The 19,099-nt window shown below is 35.6% G+C and overlaps 1 protein-coding gene across 6 annotated transcripts in view; it reads right to left on the bottom strand.

Annotated features, from left to right (window-relative positions):
* The window catches only part of VPS54 (VPS54 subunit of GARP complex), a 126,018-nt gene that overhangs the window by 26,701 nt on the left and 80,218 nt on the right, over positions 1–19,099 (bottom strand). For all 6 annotated transcript variants that reach the window (XM_017522147.2, XM_017522151.2, XM_017522150.2 and 3 more), the window contains 8 exons: positions 15,279–15,408; positions 14,500–14,681; positions 13,634–13,746; positions 6,168–6,231; positions 3,803–3,908; positions 2,851–2,938; positions 2,167–2,288; positions 1,973–2,053 (listed from right to left, as the gene is read on the bottom strand). In XM_017522147.2, coding sequence (XP_017377636.1) covers positions 1,973–2,053; positions 2,167–2,288; positions 2,851–2,938; positions 3,803–3,908; positions 6,168–6,231; positions 13,634–13,746; positions 14,500–14,681; positions 15,279–15,408 — 886 coding nt within the window. The remainder of the gene's footprint in view (positions 1–1,972; positions 2,054–2,166; positions 2,289–2,850; positions 2,939–3,802; positions 3,909–6,167; positions 6,232–13,633; positions 13,747–14,499; positions 14,682–15,278; positions 15,409–19,099) is intronic.

The following is a 19,099-nucleotide window of genomic DNA, read 5'->3' as shown; positions in this document are numbered from 1 at the left end:
GTGATCCACCCGCCTCGGCCTCCCAAAGTGCTGGGATTACAGGCTTGAGCCACCGCGCCCGGCCTAAAAAGACATTTTGAGATAATTAATAAGTTTCAAATAGGAGAACAAATATTAGATGATTTTGAGGAATTGTTAGCTTTGTTAAGTATGAAATGGTGTCGTTATATAAAAATGTTCTTAGCTTTTAAAAATGCATAATTAAGTATTTAGGGATAAAATACCATAATGCCTCACATTTACGAAATATTTTAGCAAAAAAGACAAATTATTAATAACAAATATAGGTGATGCATACATGGGAAGCTCATTAAACAATTCTCTTTCTTCTTTACAGAAAAAAAAAAGAGTAAGTTGTCATAGGAAAAAGTCTAGTCACTGTGGTAATTCTTATTCAAAAACTCTGTGGATGACCAAAGTGACAGATTAAAATCAGAGTTTTGTTTGTTTGTTTGTTTGTTTTTTTCTCCCCATTTATTTTATTGCATTTTAGGTTTTGGGGAAAATCAGAGTTTTAAGAGTACTAGCACATTTTCGGTTTTGCTTCATTATATTCCATAGCCTATTAATAGTTCCACTATTTTTTTTTCTTTTTTACAGACAGCTTCTCGCTGTGTCACTCAGACTGAAGTTCAGTGGGGTGATCACAGCTCACTGAAGGCTGGAACTCCTGGACTTAAGTCTAGTTCCACTATTTAACACATGCTTTACTCTCCACTGTTAGCTGTTTACAGTCTTCTACCTTGTTAGGTGGTAAACTTCTTGAGAGCAGACACAATATTTTTGGTACACAGAAGAATGCTGTGTATCAAAAAGGTAACTGCTTTTGAATTTAGCTTATACTTGGCACTCATGAAGAAAATAAAGCATCTCTAAACAGTAATTTTTCTCCCTCCAGTACTAGAAACTAATTTAACAGGCATAACATAGTATAGATATGTTTGTACATAACTATGAATTCCTTAAGCTTCTTAAAACTGAAGCATAAAACATCTGTATTATCAACTACACCAGAGGCTCTCAAAGTATAGTCTGTTCTGGGAGTCAGAGACCCTTTCAAGGAATCTGGAAAGTAAAAGCCACTTTCATAATGATATTATTAATAAGATGTTATTTATCTATTTTACTCTCATTCTCTCATAATTGAATAGTGGGGATTTTTAGATGACTTGTGGTGATACCATTATTCTGAAGGCTAATAGAATATATATTGGGGTAGTCTTGTGTAAGTGAATGGGCACCACTTTATCTTATCCTTTTGATTCTTATGTACCTGCTGCTCCTGTCATTTTGGAATCTGAAAGATGCAAGTAGGATAAAAAGCAAATCAAAGTTCCTTGCTATTAAGGTTACGCCACATATGATCTTGGACAGAAAGTATACACTGAATAAACTTTCAGACTTTCAAGTTATGAAATTTTGGCTTTCCCCCTAAGACATGAATTGAAGAAGTTAGGGAAAGGAAACAGTGAAAGATAGGGCAAGAGTGATTGGGGCTGACTAAATGACATTTTTCTGAAGATACTTTCCCAGTATAATTGCAAATTCTTTGGGGAACACTGCTTCATTTGATGACATATTGTGGGTGAAAAACAAACAAAGACATGAACGTTGAAATGGATTAACATAAAAATATTTCTGCATAGGTTTTCTACCATCCTTAGAATCATCTCTCCTACTCCTGCCAGACCCTTAGAATAAGAATATCAACTATTTTGGAAATCTGAAAATTTTGTTGTTTTTTAAACCCTGAAAAAATTGATTTGTTAGATAACTGCAGGTTAGACCACAATGGATGGTCTTGGCCATAGCACATGGTCACATTCTCCTGAAAAAAAATTTTTAATTTTACTAAATGGTAAATATCTTATGAAAGTTTAGATTATCTTATCACTCCTTATAACGGACTCCTTATAAAATAGAAAATCATAATGTCTTTGAACAAAGTCTAGTAATTTCTAAAGATCATTACCTTAGATAACAGCTTGTCAAATAAGCTGTCCATTATCGCTACAAGCTTAGCTGATATTTCAGCTATGTGATCATGGTAGTCCTGCAATGAGAAATGATATCGTATTTTAAAGTCCCTGGGAAACATTTAAAAAATACTTAACAATTAAGGATATGAACTTATGAAGCTCCAGTAGAAAATGTATAAAAAAGTACCTTAGTGATATGATCAAAATGCCTAAGCATGCTATATTGCTTAGGTGGTAGTCGAGCTTCAAAATGAGCCCGGATCACAGGAATGTAGTGCACAATTAACTGCAAACATCGTGAAGAAAGAGCTGAAGATCCAGGGAGTGGATATGTAATGGAGAAATTTAAAATAAGGTATTAGTTGATTTTAATTACAAATCAAATCAAGTAAAAACATCTATTACTTTATAAAGATCCAGTTTATTTCATAAACGAAGAGCACTATGGAAGAAAGCAACATATTTCATTTTGTTTAATAATTTCATAAGGAATAATGTAATGAACATGCTGCTTTCACAATGAACTCAAGTTGTGAGTATTATCAGTTTCACAATGACAAGACAACTGATTCTCTTCTGACATTCGGATACCTTTCACCCCTAAATACTTTATACACATTATATCTTAATATTTTCTAGAGTGGTATAACTTCTGAGTAACTTATACTTGGAGGGGGAATGCATAATAACATTTTACCCACGGTTACTTTTTTCAGTGATGAGTATACATAAAAGAGTAAGTAGCATTTATTTTTAGAGTAATGCCACTTTGGTGAGACCCATAAAAACATCAGGTATAATAAACACAGGATGAGTACAGTGACATCATTGTTAACACTTCAGCAAGTGAATTAAATACAAGAATCCATACCCAAATTTTTTGTAGTTATTGTTTTCAGTCCAACAACTTGCAGTGCACCAGCTCCGAGAACTAACTGGCAACTTCTTGAATTGAAGTACTAACAAAAGAAGGAGAAAAAAAACCCAAAATTTATTAAAAACTATTCTTTATATGCTAGCAATGTGCTAACTGTTCTAAAAATACATTCCCCTTTCCTCTCAATAGCCAAATGAATTTTCTAGTAGAAGCAATTAGTATCTATTTAATGAAAAAGAAATGAGAGGGGGATTCTAAATGAAAATATTTACTGATACAAAAAAAGTTGAAAAATTCGAAAAACCAGTTCTCAGAAATTAATCTTTAGCTTGCATTTACAAAACAAATTCTGTTTCAGTCATTCTTATTGGGAAGTCCTATTTTCAAAAGTTATAAAAATCTTTCTTGGCTAAAACATGACAGCTCAAGTTCAGAACAGAATTAATTAACAGATTAGAGGTTTGAAAAAAATAATAAAGCCTTTCCTCTGTACTGGTAGTTTAAAATATCTCAATATAAAATGGCTGAATAAAATAATCACATTTTCATTTTATATCAGTGGTTCTGAAAGAATGATGCAAGAAAAATCTCTAACCTTAGTGAGATGAATTTTGTAAAGTTCAGTGAATTCCTTCCATGCACATTTGAAACCAGTCCAGGTTTTTTGACCTAAGTGGCCTCAGTCATGTTCAGCACCTAACGAACAAATCATCTCCTGTCTCCAATGTCATTAACAACTCTATGGGTGAATGAGGATCACTAATTGTGGAGTAAGAAGGAAGCAGGCAGCCTGTTTCCAGTAACATGTTGTGATTCAACCACAATCAAATGTTACAAAACTAATGTCTTAAAGATAACTTGACCTTCAAATGTCTTTGAGTTAAAAGATTAGTCACACAAACTAATTCTTCAAACAATTTTTCCACAATGGGGTGGTCATACAAACCTTCAATAAATCTGACAGACGAGTAAGCATGTCAGTAGTAACAGATGGGATATTATCCACACACTGGCAATATTCAAGGATAATTCTTATTAACAGCAATACGGTTCTGTAAGAAAAGAAAAATGACCCAGTAGGAAATCAAAACAAGAAAAATCAAATGGATTTGGCATACAAAAATTAAAATTACTTAATGGTACAAAGGATCTCTGAGAATATAATAATCTCGGTAACTGCTAAAGTATGTGTTTTGCCTACTAGTACAGCAGGTTCTGGACTAACACAAGACAAGAGAGGTGTCTAGAATGCAAAATTTAAAGAGGCACTTACTCTGTACGATTGCAGGATCAGCTTACACAACACTGAGAATGAGCGGCTCCTTAAATTTTGCAGGACAAGCATAACACTCTGCATGGCATTCTTATTAAGGGAATCACTTCAGTAAGACAGCTATTGCATTCCTTAGCCAATTCAGAAACACTGACAAAAAACCTGTCCGGTGTTTCTGATTACCAACGTGATAAGTCCTCCATCATAACTATTGAATTGATGAACAAACCCTAGTCAAGAGTTACTCAGTGAGATGGGAAAAAAAAAAAAAAAAAAAACTATAATGACTTTTAAGAAAAACATATTTCCTAAGAATTTTATAGGTAGGTCACAAAAGGTTTTCCAAAGATAATAAAGTTATCAGCTCCACAGTAGGACAAGTCACATGTTGAAAAGACACACTACTGGGAGGTTAAATAAGACTGAAATTAAAGAGGAAAGAGTCATTCATCATAGAATATCTAAGTTCAATGAGATGCTCAGAAATGAGATCTATATAAAATGAGGATGTATAAAAGCCTGAAGGATATCAGGAACTAATGATTCAAGAAAGATAGTGTCTAGCCTTTGTAATAGCTTGTCACACCATACTGGTCTCTATGCTTATGCCTCCTAGAGTCTGCCTAACTGGGCAGGAGTCCATTGCTTATCTTTTGTAATTGTCTCTCATAAGTTATAATAGTTCTCCTTTACCCAGAGAGTTTAATTTTTTGGCAACAGATTCTTTGCCTAAAGAGGCAGAAAGCAAGACAGCCAGAAGGGACCATTTCCATCAAGCACATGATGAGCAACCAGATAACCAGTAGTTAAGGAGGGAAATCACAATTAGATTGAAGGGATGGGATTACAGGAAGGCTGAAGAAAGCTTTTCCTACCAGAAACAGGGAAGGACTCCAGAAGAGAAAGGAATGAAAGCTTTAGCTTAGAATGTGTGGACTTCAAGTATTTGAATACAGACTCAGAAAAAGCATTAATTCTATAAATACTTGTTGAGTGCTTATTATGATGCCAAGAAAAATAAAAATGGTAAGATCTGATCTCCACCTTTGAGGAATTCAGAGTCAAACTAGAAAACATATACATAAATAAATAATTCTATTATACTATGGTAAGTGCCATGATTGAATGATATAGAAGTAGATACTTCCTGGAGGGGTGGCCATTTCAAAAAACACTTACACAGTGACAAGAACTAAAGAAGAAAAGTGAAAAAGAATGCTTGTCTAGACATCAGGAGATAGACCCAGGTCACTTTAACCACCTAATCTTCTAAGCTTCAATTCTCATAGTGTAGAAAGGAAATAATCCCCGATACCTCTATTTTACAGTGTAGTTGTAAAGATCAAATGAGATGACATATATATGAAAATACTTAAGCTGTGAAGTACTGTTAAAGAATATGAAGACATATTTTAATTACCAATTTAATAAAAGACATATAGTACTAGACAAAAAATGATGGAATCTGTATGCTTCTTAGTTAACTTGAATTTGAGATACTTTTATTGGTAAAAGACCTAGTGACTCAAATGGTGCCAGTGAAAATAACTACCAACAACTATTAACATCTTATTAGGTGCCAGACCTGCACTAAATGCTTTACATAAATTATTTAAGTTTCACAATAATTCTATGTATAGTACTATTTTCCACATTGTGTGGGTTCCAGAGTCCACAACTTAAACTACTATGCTATAATACACTCTAAGAAAGCAATGGAAGAAAAGACAGAAAGAGCCTGGGATAATAATAATAATATCATGGATCCACTACAGTCACTCTTGGGCCATGTAGATTGTCTGTTATATGAGAAAAATCAAGCCTTTTGTGTTAAGTCAGTGTAGTCCTTAATAATGTATGCTACAGGATACAGAAGATAAAGAAATACACAAAGCTTCCTTTAAGGATTTAAAATTGTTAATCCAAATTTAGCACTGTTAAAATTGTTAATCCTAAATTTCCAATTCACTTCAAAGGAGAACCAGAAGACGTGTTTTAAATAGTTAATTCAACTACTAAAGAAAATTGTGTCACTCACCCAACAACTGCATATTGTTGTCCCTCGACAATAAGAACTTCAGCTGGTTTCCTTTCTTCTGTGGCTAGAGAGTAAAGCAAATAAACAAGAGAGGCAAGGGTACCAGATGAAATAAAATAATGGAGAAAAAGCTGAAGAAGATATTTCCTGTTTAGGGCCTACAACTATCTCATTTCTGAAAATAAACATCTTCCTGGGAAACTATGACACACAGTAAATAAAGTATAGTGGAAATTGGAAAGATTTGGATTTGAGTACCAGTCCTACCAATTACTGGATACATGACTGTGGACCAATTATTTAACCTCTTTGTATCACTATCTGTATCTATTAAATGTGGACAACAATATCTTTCAGGGTTATTGTTAATGGTAGAAACAATTATTACAAACTGCCTATCGCTTAGGGCTGGCACAAGGTAAATGAGCAGCAAACAGTTTTTAAAAAGTTATTTGTTTGGAAAGGCAGAACTAACATTTAAATTGGCTGTCTTCAACATACCAGAATCTCTGGGACACATTTAAAGCAGTCTCTAGAGGAAAATATATAGCAGTAAGTGCCCACATGAGAAGCAAGGAGAGATCAAAAATTGACACCCTATCAACAAAATTGAAAGAGCTAGAGGAGCAAGATCAAAAAAACTCAAAACCTAGCAGAAGACAAGAAATAGCTAAGATCAGAGCAGAACTGAAGGAGACACACAAAAAGCCCTTCAAAAAATCAATAAATCCAGGAGCTGGTTTTTCGAAAAGATCAACAAAATAGACCATTAGCCAGATTAATAAAAAAGAAAAGAGAGAATAACCAAATTGATTCAATAAAAAACAATAAAGGGGATATCACCACAGATTCCACAGAAATTCAAACCATCATCAGAGATTATTACAAACAACTCTATGTACATAAACTAGTAAACCTGGAAGAAATGGATAAATTCCTGGACACTTGCCTCCTCCCAAGACTAAAACAGGAAGCCAAAACCCTGAACAGACCCATAACAAGGTCTGAAGTTGGGGCAGCAATTAAGAGCCTACCACCCAAAAAAAGCCCAGGTCCAGACGGGTTCGCAGCCGAATTCTACCAGACATACAAAGAGGAGCTGGTACCATTCCTTCTGAAACTATTCCAAACAATCCAAAAAGAGGGAATCCTTCCCAAATCATTTTATGAGACCAACATCATCCTGATACCAAAACCCGGCAGAGACTCCACAAGAAAAGAAAACTTCAGGCCAATATCCATGATGAACATAGATGCAAAAATCTTCAGTAAAATATTGGCAAGCCAATTGCAACAGCACATCAAAAAGCTAATCCACCATGATCAAGTAGGCTTCATCCCAGGGATGCAAGGCTGGTTCAACAAACGCAAGTCTATAAACGTAATACACCACATAAACAGAACCAAAGACAAAAACCACATGATTATCTCAACTGATGCAGAGAAGGCCTTTGACAAAATTCAACGGCCCTTTATACTAAAAACCCTCAATAAACTAGGTATTGACTGAACGTATCTCAAAATAGTTAAAAGCTATTTACGACAAACCAACAGCCAATATAATACTGAATGGGCAAAAACTGGAAGCATTCCCTTTGAAATCTGGCACTAGACAAGGGTGCCCTCTCTCACCACTCCTATTCAATATAGTACTGGAAGTTCTAGCCAGAGAATCAGGCAAGAAAAAGAAATAAAGGGCATTCAAATTGGAAAGGAGGAAGTCAAATTGTCTCTATTTGCAGACGACATGATTGTATAGCTAGAAGACCCCATCGTCTCAGCCCAAAATCTCCTGAAACTGATAAGCAACTTCAGCAAAGTCTCAGGATACAAAATCAATGTGCAAAAATCATAAGCATTCCTATACACCAATAACAGACTTAAAGAGAGCCAAATCAAGAATGAACTGCCATTCACAATTGCCACAAAGAGAATAAAATACCTAGGAATACAACTAACAAGGAACATAAAGGACGTCTTCAAGGAGAACTATAAGCCACTGCTCAACGAAATAAGAGAGGACACAAAGAGATGGAAAAACATTCCATGTTCCTGGTTAGGAAGATTCAGTATTGTGAAAATGGCCATACTGCCCAAAGTAATTTATAGATTCAACGCCATCCCCATCAAGCTACCAATGACCTTCTTCACAGAACTGGAAAAAAACACCTTAAACTTCATATGGAACCAAAAGAGAGCCCGCATAGCCAAGTCAATTCTAAGCAAAAAGAACAAAGCGGGAGGCATCACACTACCGGACTTCAAACTATACTACAAGGCTACAGTAATCAAAACAACATGGTACTGGTACCAAAACAGAGATATAGACCAATGGAACAGAACAGAGGCCTTGGAGGCAACACAACATATCTACAACCATCTGATCTTTGACAAACCTGACAAAAACAAGCAACGGGAAAGGATTCCCTGTTTAATAAATGGTGTTTGGAAAACTGGCTAGCCATGTGCAGAAAGCAGAAACTGGACCCTTTCCTGACACCTTACATTAAAATTAACTCCAGATGGATTAAAAACTTAAACATAACACCTAACACCATAAAAACCCTAGAAGAAAATCTAGGCAAAACCATTCAGGACATAGGCATAGGCAAGGACTTCATGACCAAAACACCAAAAGCATTGGCAACAAAAGCCAAAATAGATAAATGGGACCTAATCAGTTCTCCACAGCTTCTGCATGGCAAAAGAAACAGTCATTAGAGTGAATCGGCAACCAACAGAATGGGAAAAAATTTTTGCAGTTTACCCATCTGACAAAGGGCTGATATCCAGAATTTACAAAGAACTAAAACAGATTTACAAGAAAAAAGCCCATTCAAAAGTGGGCAAAGGATATGAACAGACACTTTACAAAAGAAGACATACATGATGCCAACAAACATATGAAAAAATGCTCATCCTCACTGGTCATCAGAGAAATGCAAATCAAAACTACATTGAGATACCATCTCATGCCAGTTAGAATGGTGATCATTAAAAAATCTGGAGACAACAGATGCTGGAGAGGATGTGGAGAAATAGGAACACTTTTACACAGTTGGTGGGAGTGTAAATTAGTTCAACCATTGTGGAAGACAGTGTGGCGATTCCTCAAGGACCTAGAAATAGGAATTCCATTTGACCCAGCAATCCCGTTACTGGGTATATATCCAAAGGATTATAAATCGTTCTACTATAAGGACACGTGCACACGAATGTTCATTGCGGCACTGTTTACAATAGCAAAGACCTGGAAACAACCCAAATGCCCATCGATGATAGACTGGACAGGGAAAATGTGGCACATATTTACCATGTGCCACATTTTATGCAGCCATAAAAAATGATGAGTTTGTGTCCTTTGTAGGGACATGGATGAACCTGGAAACCATCATTCTCAGCAAACTGACACAAGAGCAGAAAATCAAACACCGCATGTTCTCACTCATAGGCAGGTGTTGAACAATGAGAAGACATGGACACAGGGAGGGGAGCACTACACACTGGGGTCTCTTGGGGGGATATAGGGGAGGGAAAGCAGGGGGAGGGGAGTTGGGGAGAGATAGCATGGGGAGAAGTGCTAGATGTGGGTGATGGGGAGGAAGGCAGCAGATCACACTGCCACATGTATGTCTATGCAACAATCTTGCATGTTCTTCACATGTACCCCAAAACCTAAAATGCAATAAAATTAAAAAATATATATATAGATAACCAAGCCCCAATTGCTGAAAAAATAAATTGGCTGTCTTTACTATTATCATTATAGAATACAAGTTAATTTCTAAATTTGATGGAGAGACTACATGTTTAGTTTTTAATACTTCAATCCAGAAGTTATTTTTATTTTCAGCATGTGATATTTCTTATTATAAGACAAAATTCGGCTTGTTGAGGTGAAAAGAATAGTGAACTGGATTTTATCCTGGATAAACCAAATTAATTAGATTACTATGGACAACTAACTCAGTATGCTTCCCTAAGCTTCAAGTCCCTTTGGGATTTGTTTATGTATATGAATATCTGAGAGCTATATATATTCCAATTACAATTTACTACGTATGTCAGAATACATTTTTTTTGAGGGTAAGGACTGTGTCTTCATCACTTCTCTATATTGCAGAGAAGCGGCAAGGCATAGTAGAAAAGAGAAATGGCCCTAAAGTCAGTCTGCCTGGATTTGAATCCCAGTTCTACCACTTCCTAGCTATGTAAACTTAGGAAAGTTGCTTAACCTCTTCGTGCCTTCATTTCTAAATTTGTGAAATAGCAATACTAATGTCTAGCTTATGGACCTGTAAATGAGATAACACATGTGAAATACTTAGAACAAAACAGTATAAGTAAACACTCAATTAATATCAGCTGCTATTCATTAACCTTCATTTCCCCAATGCCTAGCTGTGTGGCTAGTCACCCAATTAATATATCCTGGATAAATGGATAATAACTCTTAACTTGAAAAGAACTAGTAAAATGTTAATGGACTTCTAATAGCATACCCCTATGCTATTCAGAGAGGAAAAAAAAAAGACTGAGACAAAAGCAAGGTATATAAGAGAAACCTCCTACTATCAGTATCCACCAAAGAAGTGAAAATAAATAGTTCATTTTTCAAACAAAATATATGAATTAATTCAATTATTCCACATTTAGGATTGTAATTAAAAAATCATTCTGTTTGCTTAACAGTAGTATCAAAAGACTACGAGCTGTTCAGAGACAGAAAACATGCCCTAGACATCTACCACAGCACCTCACATAGAGGGAAGTCAATTAAATATAGCTTGAAAGACTAGGTGAGTGATAAGTCTTATAATTTTAAAGTACAGGTATTGATCGACTTACGACCTATGCAACTTACGACCATTCGACTTTACGACCACAATCGCTAGCCATGACTGCTCCGCGTCTGGCAGCGCAAACGTTGCCCAGCTGGGCGTACAACAGTGCGGACCAGCTTCCGGCAGCATTACCATCTCCACGTGCACCATTTCAACTGTTATCCCAGACTCGGTACAGCAATTTGTATTTTGTGTCTTGGATATTTTTCATCAAATCCCTCCCAATAAACGTATACATTTTGAAGCAATGGACCCAAACATCGAACAATTTGCAAGGATTGAACGGATGGCGCACGATGTGTTTCGTCCGTATTGTGAAATTTATGAAGAAAAAAACACACAATTCAGACAAAGCTCACCATGTTTATGAAAAAACCAACTCCAGTAACCCCAACTGCTGCCTCAGATGACGACATCAACAATCTGCAGCCAAGCACCAGCAGCCAATAAAATATTTCGTACATGTTTATATATTTTGATATGTTTTGCAATTGGGAAAATGTTTCCTATGGTATTTTTTACACCTGTATTTTGTATTTTTGTATGCACTTGTATTTTGTAATTTTGTATGTTTTGCAAATATTAAGCCAGTTGTACTGGTAATGCAGTGTTTTACTTAAACCTGACGAATGTAAAAATAAGAAACAAAATGGTGTAGAGATGATACAAATGGCATAAAAGGAACAAAGAAAATTATGATATATAACAATAACGAAAGAAAATTATGATAAAATATGACTTAAAGATTTTTATAACATCATTTTACAGTACTGTACATATAGCCTACTCAACTTACGACCAAATCGTGTTACAACCGGTCTGTCAGAAACAATCGTGGTCGTAAGTCGAGCACTAGCTGTAGTGATTTAGAATGGTCAGTGTTTTATTTTTCCTTCAGCTCTTGCTACTTAAGTGCTTTAGTTTTGCCAATATCATACAATCAATTAGAAAACTTTAACTACCAACCAATACTGTTACCTATTAAAAACTGTCATATAACAAAAATTTACTTAATTCCTTCAACTCTTCTCTCTGCCCCATATCAACTAATCTACAGTATTTTATACTTTTCCTTAGCCCTTTTCCCCTTGTCATAGCAGCAGAAGTAGTAGCCTTTCTCTTAAACTCTGGATTCTGTTCCAGGCACCTTGCCCCATAAATCACCCTCTCTCTAACTTCTTTTATCTCTAGCTACTTCTTCATCACTCACTTTTCCTTCACAGTCAAATCTGTTGAAAAAGCAGACTATACTTGTCTACCCTTCCTCACTTTTCCAGTTACTTAGCACTGAAGTGCAATCTGACTCTCTATCACTCCAAGGAATTACTGAGATTGCAAATGATCTATGAGTCAAATTAATGGTTACTGTTTGCATTTTATTCAGTCTTTCTTTTGTAGTCTAGTTAATTTTGTGCAAATGTGAAGTATACAATTTTAAAATATTTCCATGTAGGCCAGGCGCGGTGGCTCAGGCCTGTAATCCCAGTACTTTGAGAGGCTGAGGTGGGCAGATTATGAGGTCAGGAGTTTGAGACCTGCCTAACCAACATGGTGAAATCCTGTCTCTACTAAAAATACAAAAATTAGCTAGGCATGGTGGTGCATGCCTGTAATCCCAGCTACTCAGGAGGCTGAGGCAGGAGAAAAGCTTCAACCTGGGAGGCAGAGGTTGCAGTGAGCAGAGATGGCACCATTGCACTCCAGCCTGGGTGACAGCGAGACTCCGTCTCAAAAAAAAAAAAATTTAATACCTTGATTAAATGCATAAAATCTGAAATAATGCAATACCTCCTCTATTAGAAATACTCAAGAATTTCATAATTGTAAATCTGATATTACAGGATGGACTATAAATAAATTTACATTATTATCACATAACTCCACTTGAACTAGTAGACAAAAATATCTCCCAGCCACCCCTTTCACATGAAAACTCAACTGGTATTTGATACCAGTGACAACTCTCTCATCATTTTATTTCTATGTTCTAGACTTCTGCTTACCTCTCTGGTTCTTCCTTTTTTGTTTCCTTCATGGTTTTATGTTTGTGTTTTCTCTATCACGTAACTACATTATTGTGATTGCTTATATTTTTTGTTTCTGTTCATTAGACTTAGCCTCTTTAAAGCAGAATTATAACTGCTATCTCCGTCTCAATTCTGACTCAATATAGGACACAAAATAGAAGCTAACTAGTGCTTACTTAATACATGCATGTAAACAATATGGTACAGTATCTAAGAACATGGCTATGAAATTATATAAAGCTGGTTTCAAATCCCAACTCATCATTTGTGTAAAAATTACTTAACTCTTCCGAGCCTCAAGCCTCCTCACTGTTACAGAAAGTAATGATAGTACCGACATCACAGATTGTTGTGAGAATTAATTGGAGTAATGCATGTAAAAAACATGGTCCAGTGTCTGGCATATGGTTACACCACCTAATAAATGTTTGAAATCATTATTATAAATTACCACAGTTTTTCTGTCAAGTATTTACTAAGTTGGGAATATTGGTTCTAACTTTTCAACAGGCATTGTCAATTAAAGAAATATTAAGCATTCATACAAAATAAATAATATAAAATTGAAAGAGAATGTGTGAATGAATACACATACCTCCTGATTTTTTTTCAGGTAAAGCAATCTTCCCATCTGAAATAGAATCAACAAGATCCTGAAATTCTGCAGGAACATCAGCTTGCTTCCAGCGCTCATTGTCTAAAAGGAGGCTAGTCCATAGCAAAAAGAAAAGAAGGTAAATTTTAGTATCTCAATACTATCTTCCCTGGTTTAAAAGAAAAGGAAGAAAAGCTGAGTGAGTACGTTAAGACCCAAAAATTGCTGAACATTTCAATAAACTGGAATCATTCATAAGCAGGACCAATACTTTCAGAAAATATTTCCCTTTTTATATCTCAGCCAAAAAAAAAAAAAAAAAAGAATTATGATACAATTAACTTTGAGTGGGGAAAAAAGTCAACTTTCTGAGGATCTTCCTGTTAAGTACTGTAATAGAAGTAAACATTCTAACTCCACTTTGAAAAGGAAAAAATGTGATTTTAATTCCACAATCTGCCTTTAATTAAAAAAAAATATTTATCAGGCATTTTCACTGCCCAGTTGAGTTTCCTCTTTTTTTTTTTTTTTTTTTNTTACCCAGGCTGGAGTGCAATGGCGTGATCTCGGCTCACCGCAACCTCCGTCTCCTGGGTTCAGGCAATTCTCCTGCCTCGGCCCCCTGAGTCGCTGGGATTACAGGCACGCGCCACCATGCCCAGCTAATTTTTTTCTGTATTTTTAGTAGAGACGGGGTTTCACCATGTTGACCAGAATGGTCTCGATCTCTTGACCTTGTGATCCACCCGCTTCGGCCTCTCAAAGTGCTGGGATTACAGGCTTGAGCCATCCTCTTTAAAATATAATAGTGTTTCACAAAATAAAATAAAAAAATCAAAAGAACAGAAAGGGCATGGTGATGATACCTGAGCTTAGTTTTTCTCTCTTCATGAAACCTATTTACAAACTTATTAGCTTGGCTCTGAAGTGCTCCAAGTAATGACATGCTTTTTCTTCCACAGATCTGTTCGGTGTCTATAATGAATGTTTCCATTAATCTGGAAAGTGTTATGAATTCCATGGAATTTAGCTTCTCAAGAAAACCATCCTAAATTTTAATACAAAAATCATGAGAATTAGTGTAACAGCAAATATAAATGACTCAGGAAACCAAGTTAATTTAACAAATATATTTTATAATACATATTATTTTTTCATTTTAATAAAATTTCCCAACACTTCAGACCCAGAAATTGAGCATTAAATGCTTAAGAGGTTCAAATTTCATTCTGATCCCTTCATAACTAATGGAGTAGTTCAAGTGAATTTAGGTCATACTATAAAATTTTCACAATGTTGGAGTTTTATTATAAACTTGTTTAACTACATAGATTTAGGTATACATGTATACACGTACATATATACGTAAAAACATTAATTTCAAATTAGTTATTAACATAATTTCAAAATAAGTCATTTAATCATTTATTTGAAAGTAATGCTTTAGTAATTCTCATTTCTTTTATTTAGCTTATTTTATATATCAAAATCTCCCTAACAGACCACATCAGTAACAATGACTTTATTAAATGTTAAAAATATAATCTACATTATGGGGAACATAGGAAGCAAAGACATAATTCCAGATCTTCAAAATTATTATGTATAAAATATAAAATATGTAAAGCTTTATGAAAATAACTACCTTTGCTCTTGACATGAGAAATTTGACAGCTCGATCATGGCATATATCTGAGGCACTATATAATAATTCCTGGATATTATTTGCCAGCTTTCCTAGCTCTGAGTCAGTTAATCTCATGTCTTCACTGACCCTGAAAATGATAAAATTTAGTAAGGAAAAGTTGTAAACAAAGTATTCTCCATAGGTGGTACATCAATAAAAAGGATACAAAAGCTGTAAAATTAACATCTGAAGAAAAAATTATATGATGTACCAAGTATCTTATAGTTTTTATAGTGAAACATTACTTAAACATGCTCAGATAATGCAATTATATCTATATATTTTTTTAAATATATATATATATATTATTGCATTTTAGATTCTGGGGTACAGGTAAAGAACATGTAGTATTGTTGCATAGGTACACACATAGCAATGTGATTTGCTGCCCCATCATCCATATCTGGCATTTCTCCCCATGTTATCCCTCCCCAACTCCCCACCCCCCACTGTTCCTCCCCTACACCCCCCAACAGACCTCAGTGTGTGATGCTCCCCTCCCTGTGTCCATGTGTTCTCATTGTTCAACACCCTCCTGTGAGTGAGAACACATGGTGTTTGATTTTCTGTTCTTGTGTCAGTTTGCTGAGAATGATGGTTTCCAGGTTCATCCAAGTCCCTACAAACGACATGAACTCATCGTTTTTTATGGCTGCATAATATTCCATGGTGTACACGTGCCACATTTTCCCTGTCCAGTCTATCATCGATGGGCGTTTGGGTTGGTTCCAAGTCTTTGCTATTGTAAACAGTGCTGCAATGAACATACGTGTGCGTGTGTCCTTACAGAACGATTTATAATCCTTTGGATATATATCCAGTAATGGGATTGCTGGGTCAAATGGAATTCCTATTTCTAGGTCCTTGAGGAATCTCCACACTGTCTTCCACAATGGTTGAACTAATTTACACTCCCATCAACTGTGTAAAAGTGTTCCTATTTCTCCACATCCTCTCCAGCATCTGTTGTCTCCAGATTTTTTAATGATTGCCATTCTAACTGGTGTGAGATGGTATCTCAATGTAGTTTTGATTTGCATTTCTCTGATGACCAGTGAGGATGAGCATTTTTTCATACGTTTGTTGGCCTCATATATATCTTCTTTGGAAAAGTGTATGTTCAGATCCTTTGCCCACTTTCGAATGGGTTTTTTTCTTGTACATCTGTTTTAGTTCTTTATAGATTTTAGATACAAGTCCTTTGTCAAATGGATAGATTGTAAAAATTTTTTCCCATTCTGTTGGTTGCCGGTTCACTCTAATGACTGTTTCTTTTGCTGTGCAGAAGCTCTGGAGTTTAATTAGATCCCATTTGTCTATTTTGGCTTTTGTTGCCAATGCTCTTGGTGTTTTGGTCATGAATTCCTTGCCTATGCCTATGTCCTGAATGGTTTTGCCTAGGTTTTCTTCTAAGGTTTTTATGGTGTTAGGTCTTATGTTTAACTCTTTAATCCATCTGGAGTTTTAGTTTAACATGTCAGTAAGGGGTCCAGTTTTTGCTTTCTGCACATGGCTAGCCAGTTTTCCCAACACCATTTATTAAACAGGAAATCCTTTCCCATTGCTTGTTTTTGTCAGGTTTGTCAAAGATCAGATGGTTGTAGATGTGTGGCATTGCCTTTGAGGCCTCTGTTCTGTTCCATTGGTCTATATCTCTGTTTTGGTACCAGTACCATGCTATTATGGTTACTGCAGCCTTGTAGTATGAAGTCACATAGTGTGATGCCTCCAGCTTTGTTCTTTTTGCTCAGAATTGACTTGGCTGTGCAGGCTCTCTTTTGGTTCCAAATGAAGTTTAAGGTGTTTTTTTCCAGTTCTGTGAAGAAGGTCATTGGTAGCTTGATGGGGATGGCGTTGAATCTATAAACTACTTTCAGCAGTATGATCATTTTCACGATATTGATTCTTCCTAACCATGAGCATGGAATGTTTTTCCATCTGTTTGTGTCCTCTCTTATTTCGTTGAGCAGTGGTTTGTAGTTCTCCTTAAAGAGGTCCTTTACATCCTTTGTTAGTTGTATTCCTAGGTATTTCATTCTCTTTGTAGCAATTGTGAATGGCAGTTCATTCTTGATTTGTCTCTCTGTAAGTCTGTTACTGATGTATAGGAATGCTTGTGATTTTTGCATATCGATTTTGTATGCTGAGACTTTGCTGAAGTTGCTTATCAGTTTAAGGAGATTTTGGGCTGAGATGATAGGGTCTTCTAAATATATAATCATGTCATCTGCTCTATTATTGTTTGTTTTGAGACAGGGTCTTGCTCTGTCACCCAGGCTGGAGTACAGTGGCACATTCAGAGCTCACTGAAACTTCAAACTCCTAGCCTCAAGTGATTCCTCTACCTCAGCCCTCCAAGTAGCTAGGACTATATGCATGCACCACCACACCTGGCTAATCTTTTTTGAAAATTTTTTTGCGGAGAGAAAGTCTCGCTACAGTGCCCAGGCTGGTCTCAAATCCCTGGCCTCAAGCAATCCTCCTACCTTGGCATCCCAAAGTGCTAGAATTACAAGCGTGAGCCACTGTGCCCAGCCACAAATGTATTTTTATCATAACCTTGAAAAACAAGAATTTTCATTCTCCACTGTAGTATTTTTAACACTTAGTTCAGATTCTGATTGGAAAGTCTGCAGAAACTATAGTAAAATAAAATTTTTAGATTAGGTACAAGGTGGTAGCTATGTCAGGGGACAGTTGTTGCAAAGGCACCTAAGATGATACAGTGGAAGCAAGAAGAGGGAAGGAATGTTATTTCATGACAAACAGGCTCTCTTTTTACTTATAACTATGAATGAGTATAAATATTCAGTTCAACTGAACTAATATTTACTAAGCATTTACTGTGCTTAATTAAGTGCCAGGCACTAGAGGGAATATAACAGGTTGATGCTTTCAAGGAACCTAAGCTCAAACAGGAGTATATATAAGATATAACGTACTTTTTTTCAATTTTGAGGGGAGTTGTAAAGCTTTCTGTTTTTAAACATTTTCACCCAGGGGCATACATAAAGACCACTTGATTCCTTGCCATCAGTTCAATTTAGTGTTGGTACCATAAGCCAACACTAAGGTAAGTACCTTAACATCATTTTTCTCCCTTTCAGTTGAATTAAAATACTTTTCAAAGATACTACAAAGAGGCTCTGGTGTATATTATTTTGAGGCAAACGATTATTCTAATTGGTTAATGTATTAAAGAAAGTTATTATCTGCTATCCTTCAAAATCATAATGTCACTAAATTTGTTTATTAATGCTTCAAAATAAGAGAGGTATTAATATTCTTAAAGTACTCTCAGAAGCATTACCTTGTTTGAGCCTCACACTGTGAGGCAGGTAGATAAATAACTACTTATGGAAGAGAACACTGAATCTTAGAAAGTTGAAGTGACCTACCCAAGGTTATAAGATTGAGAGAGTAGAACTAGAACCCAGAATTAGTCCATTTCTAATCGAGTAAGCTTCCTCTGCTCTGACATTTATTTCTACGTAACAGTCTAGTGGTATTTCAAAACAAATACCTGAAAAACTCCTGCTTAAATTTCAAAGTCAACTTTACTATTCAAATAAATTTTTAATTCCTGAAAGGTTATTTAGAATTTTCCCCCGTGTAACAGAGTAATTAAGGAATCTGAAACTCCTGGCAATACACTACCAATTCACAAAAATATAAACAGAAAATAGCAAATAAAAAGAACTCCTGTCCTTAAAAAAACGGAGTGAATTAATCCAAAAAGCCACAGTTATTTTTTAAAAACAATTTCATTCACTGTAATT

Source organism: Cebus imitator, unplaced genomic scaffold, assembly GCF_001604975.1.
Source record: "Cebus imitator isolate Cc_AM_T3 unplaced genomic scaffold, Cebus_imitator-1.0 Scaffold23, whole genome shotgun sequence".
NCBI classification, from domain to species: Eukaryota; Metazoa; Chordata; class Mammalia; order Primates; family Cebidae; genus Cebus; species Cebus imitator.
Note: the sequence above shows the minus strand (reverse complement) of the source record. Positions and strands in the feature narration are given on the sequence as shown.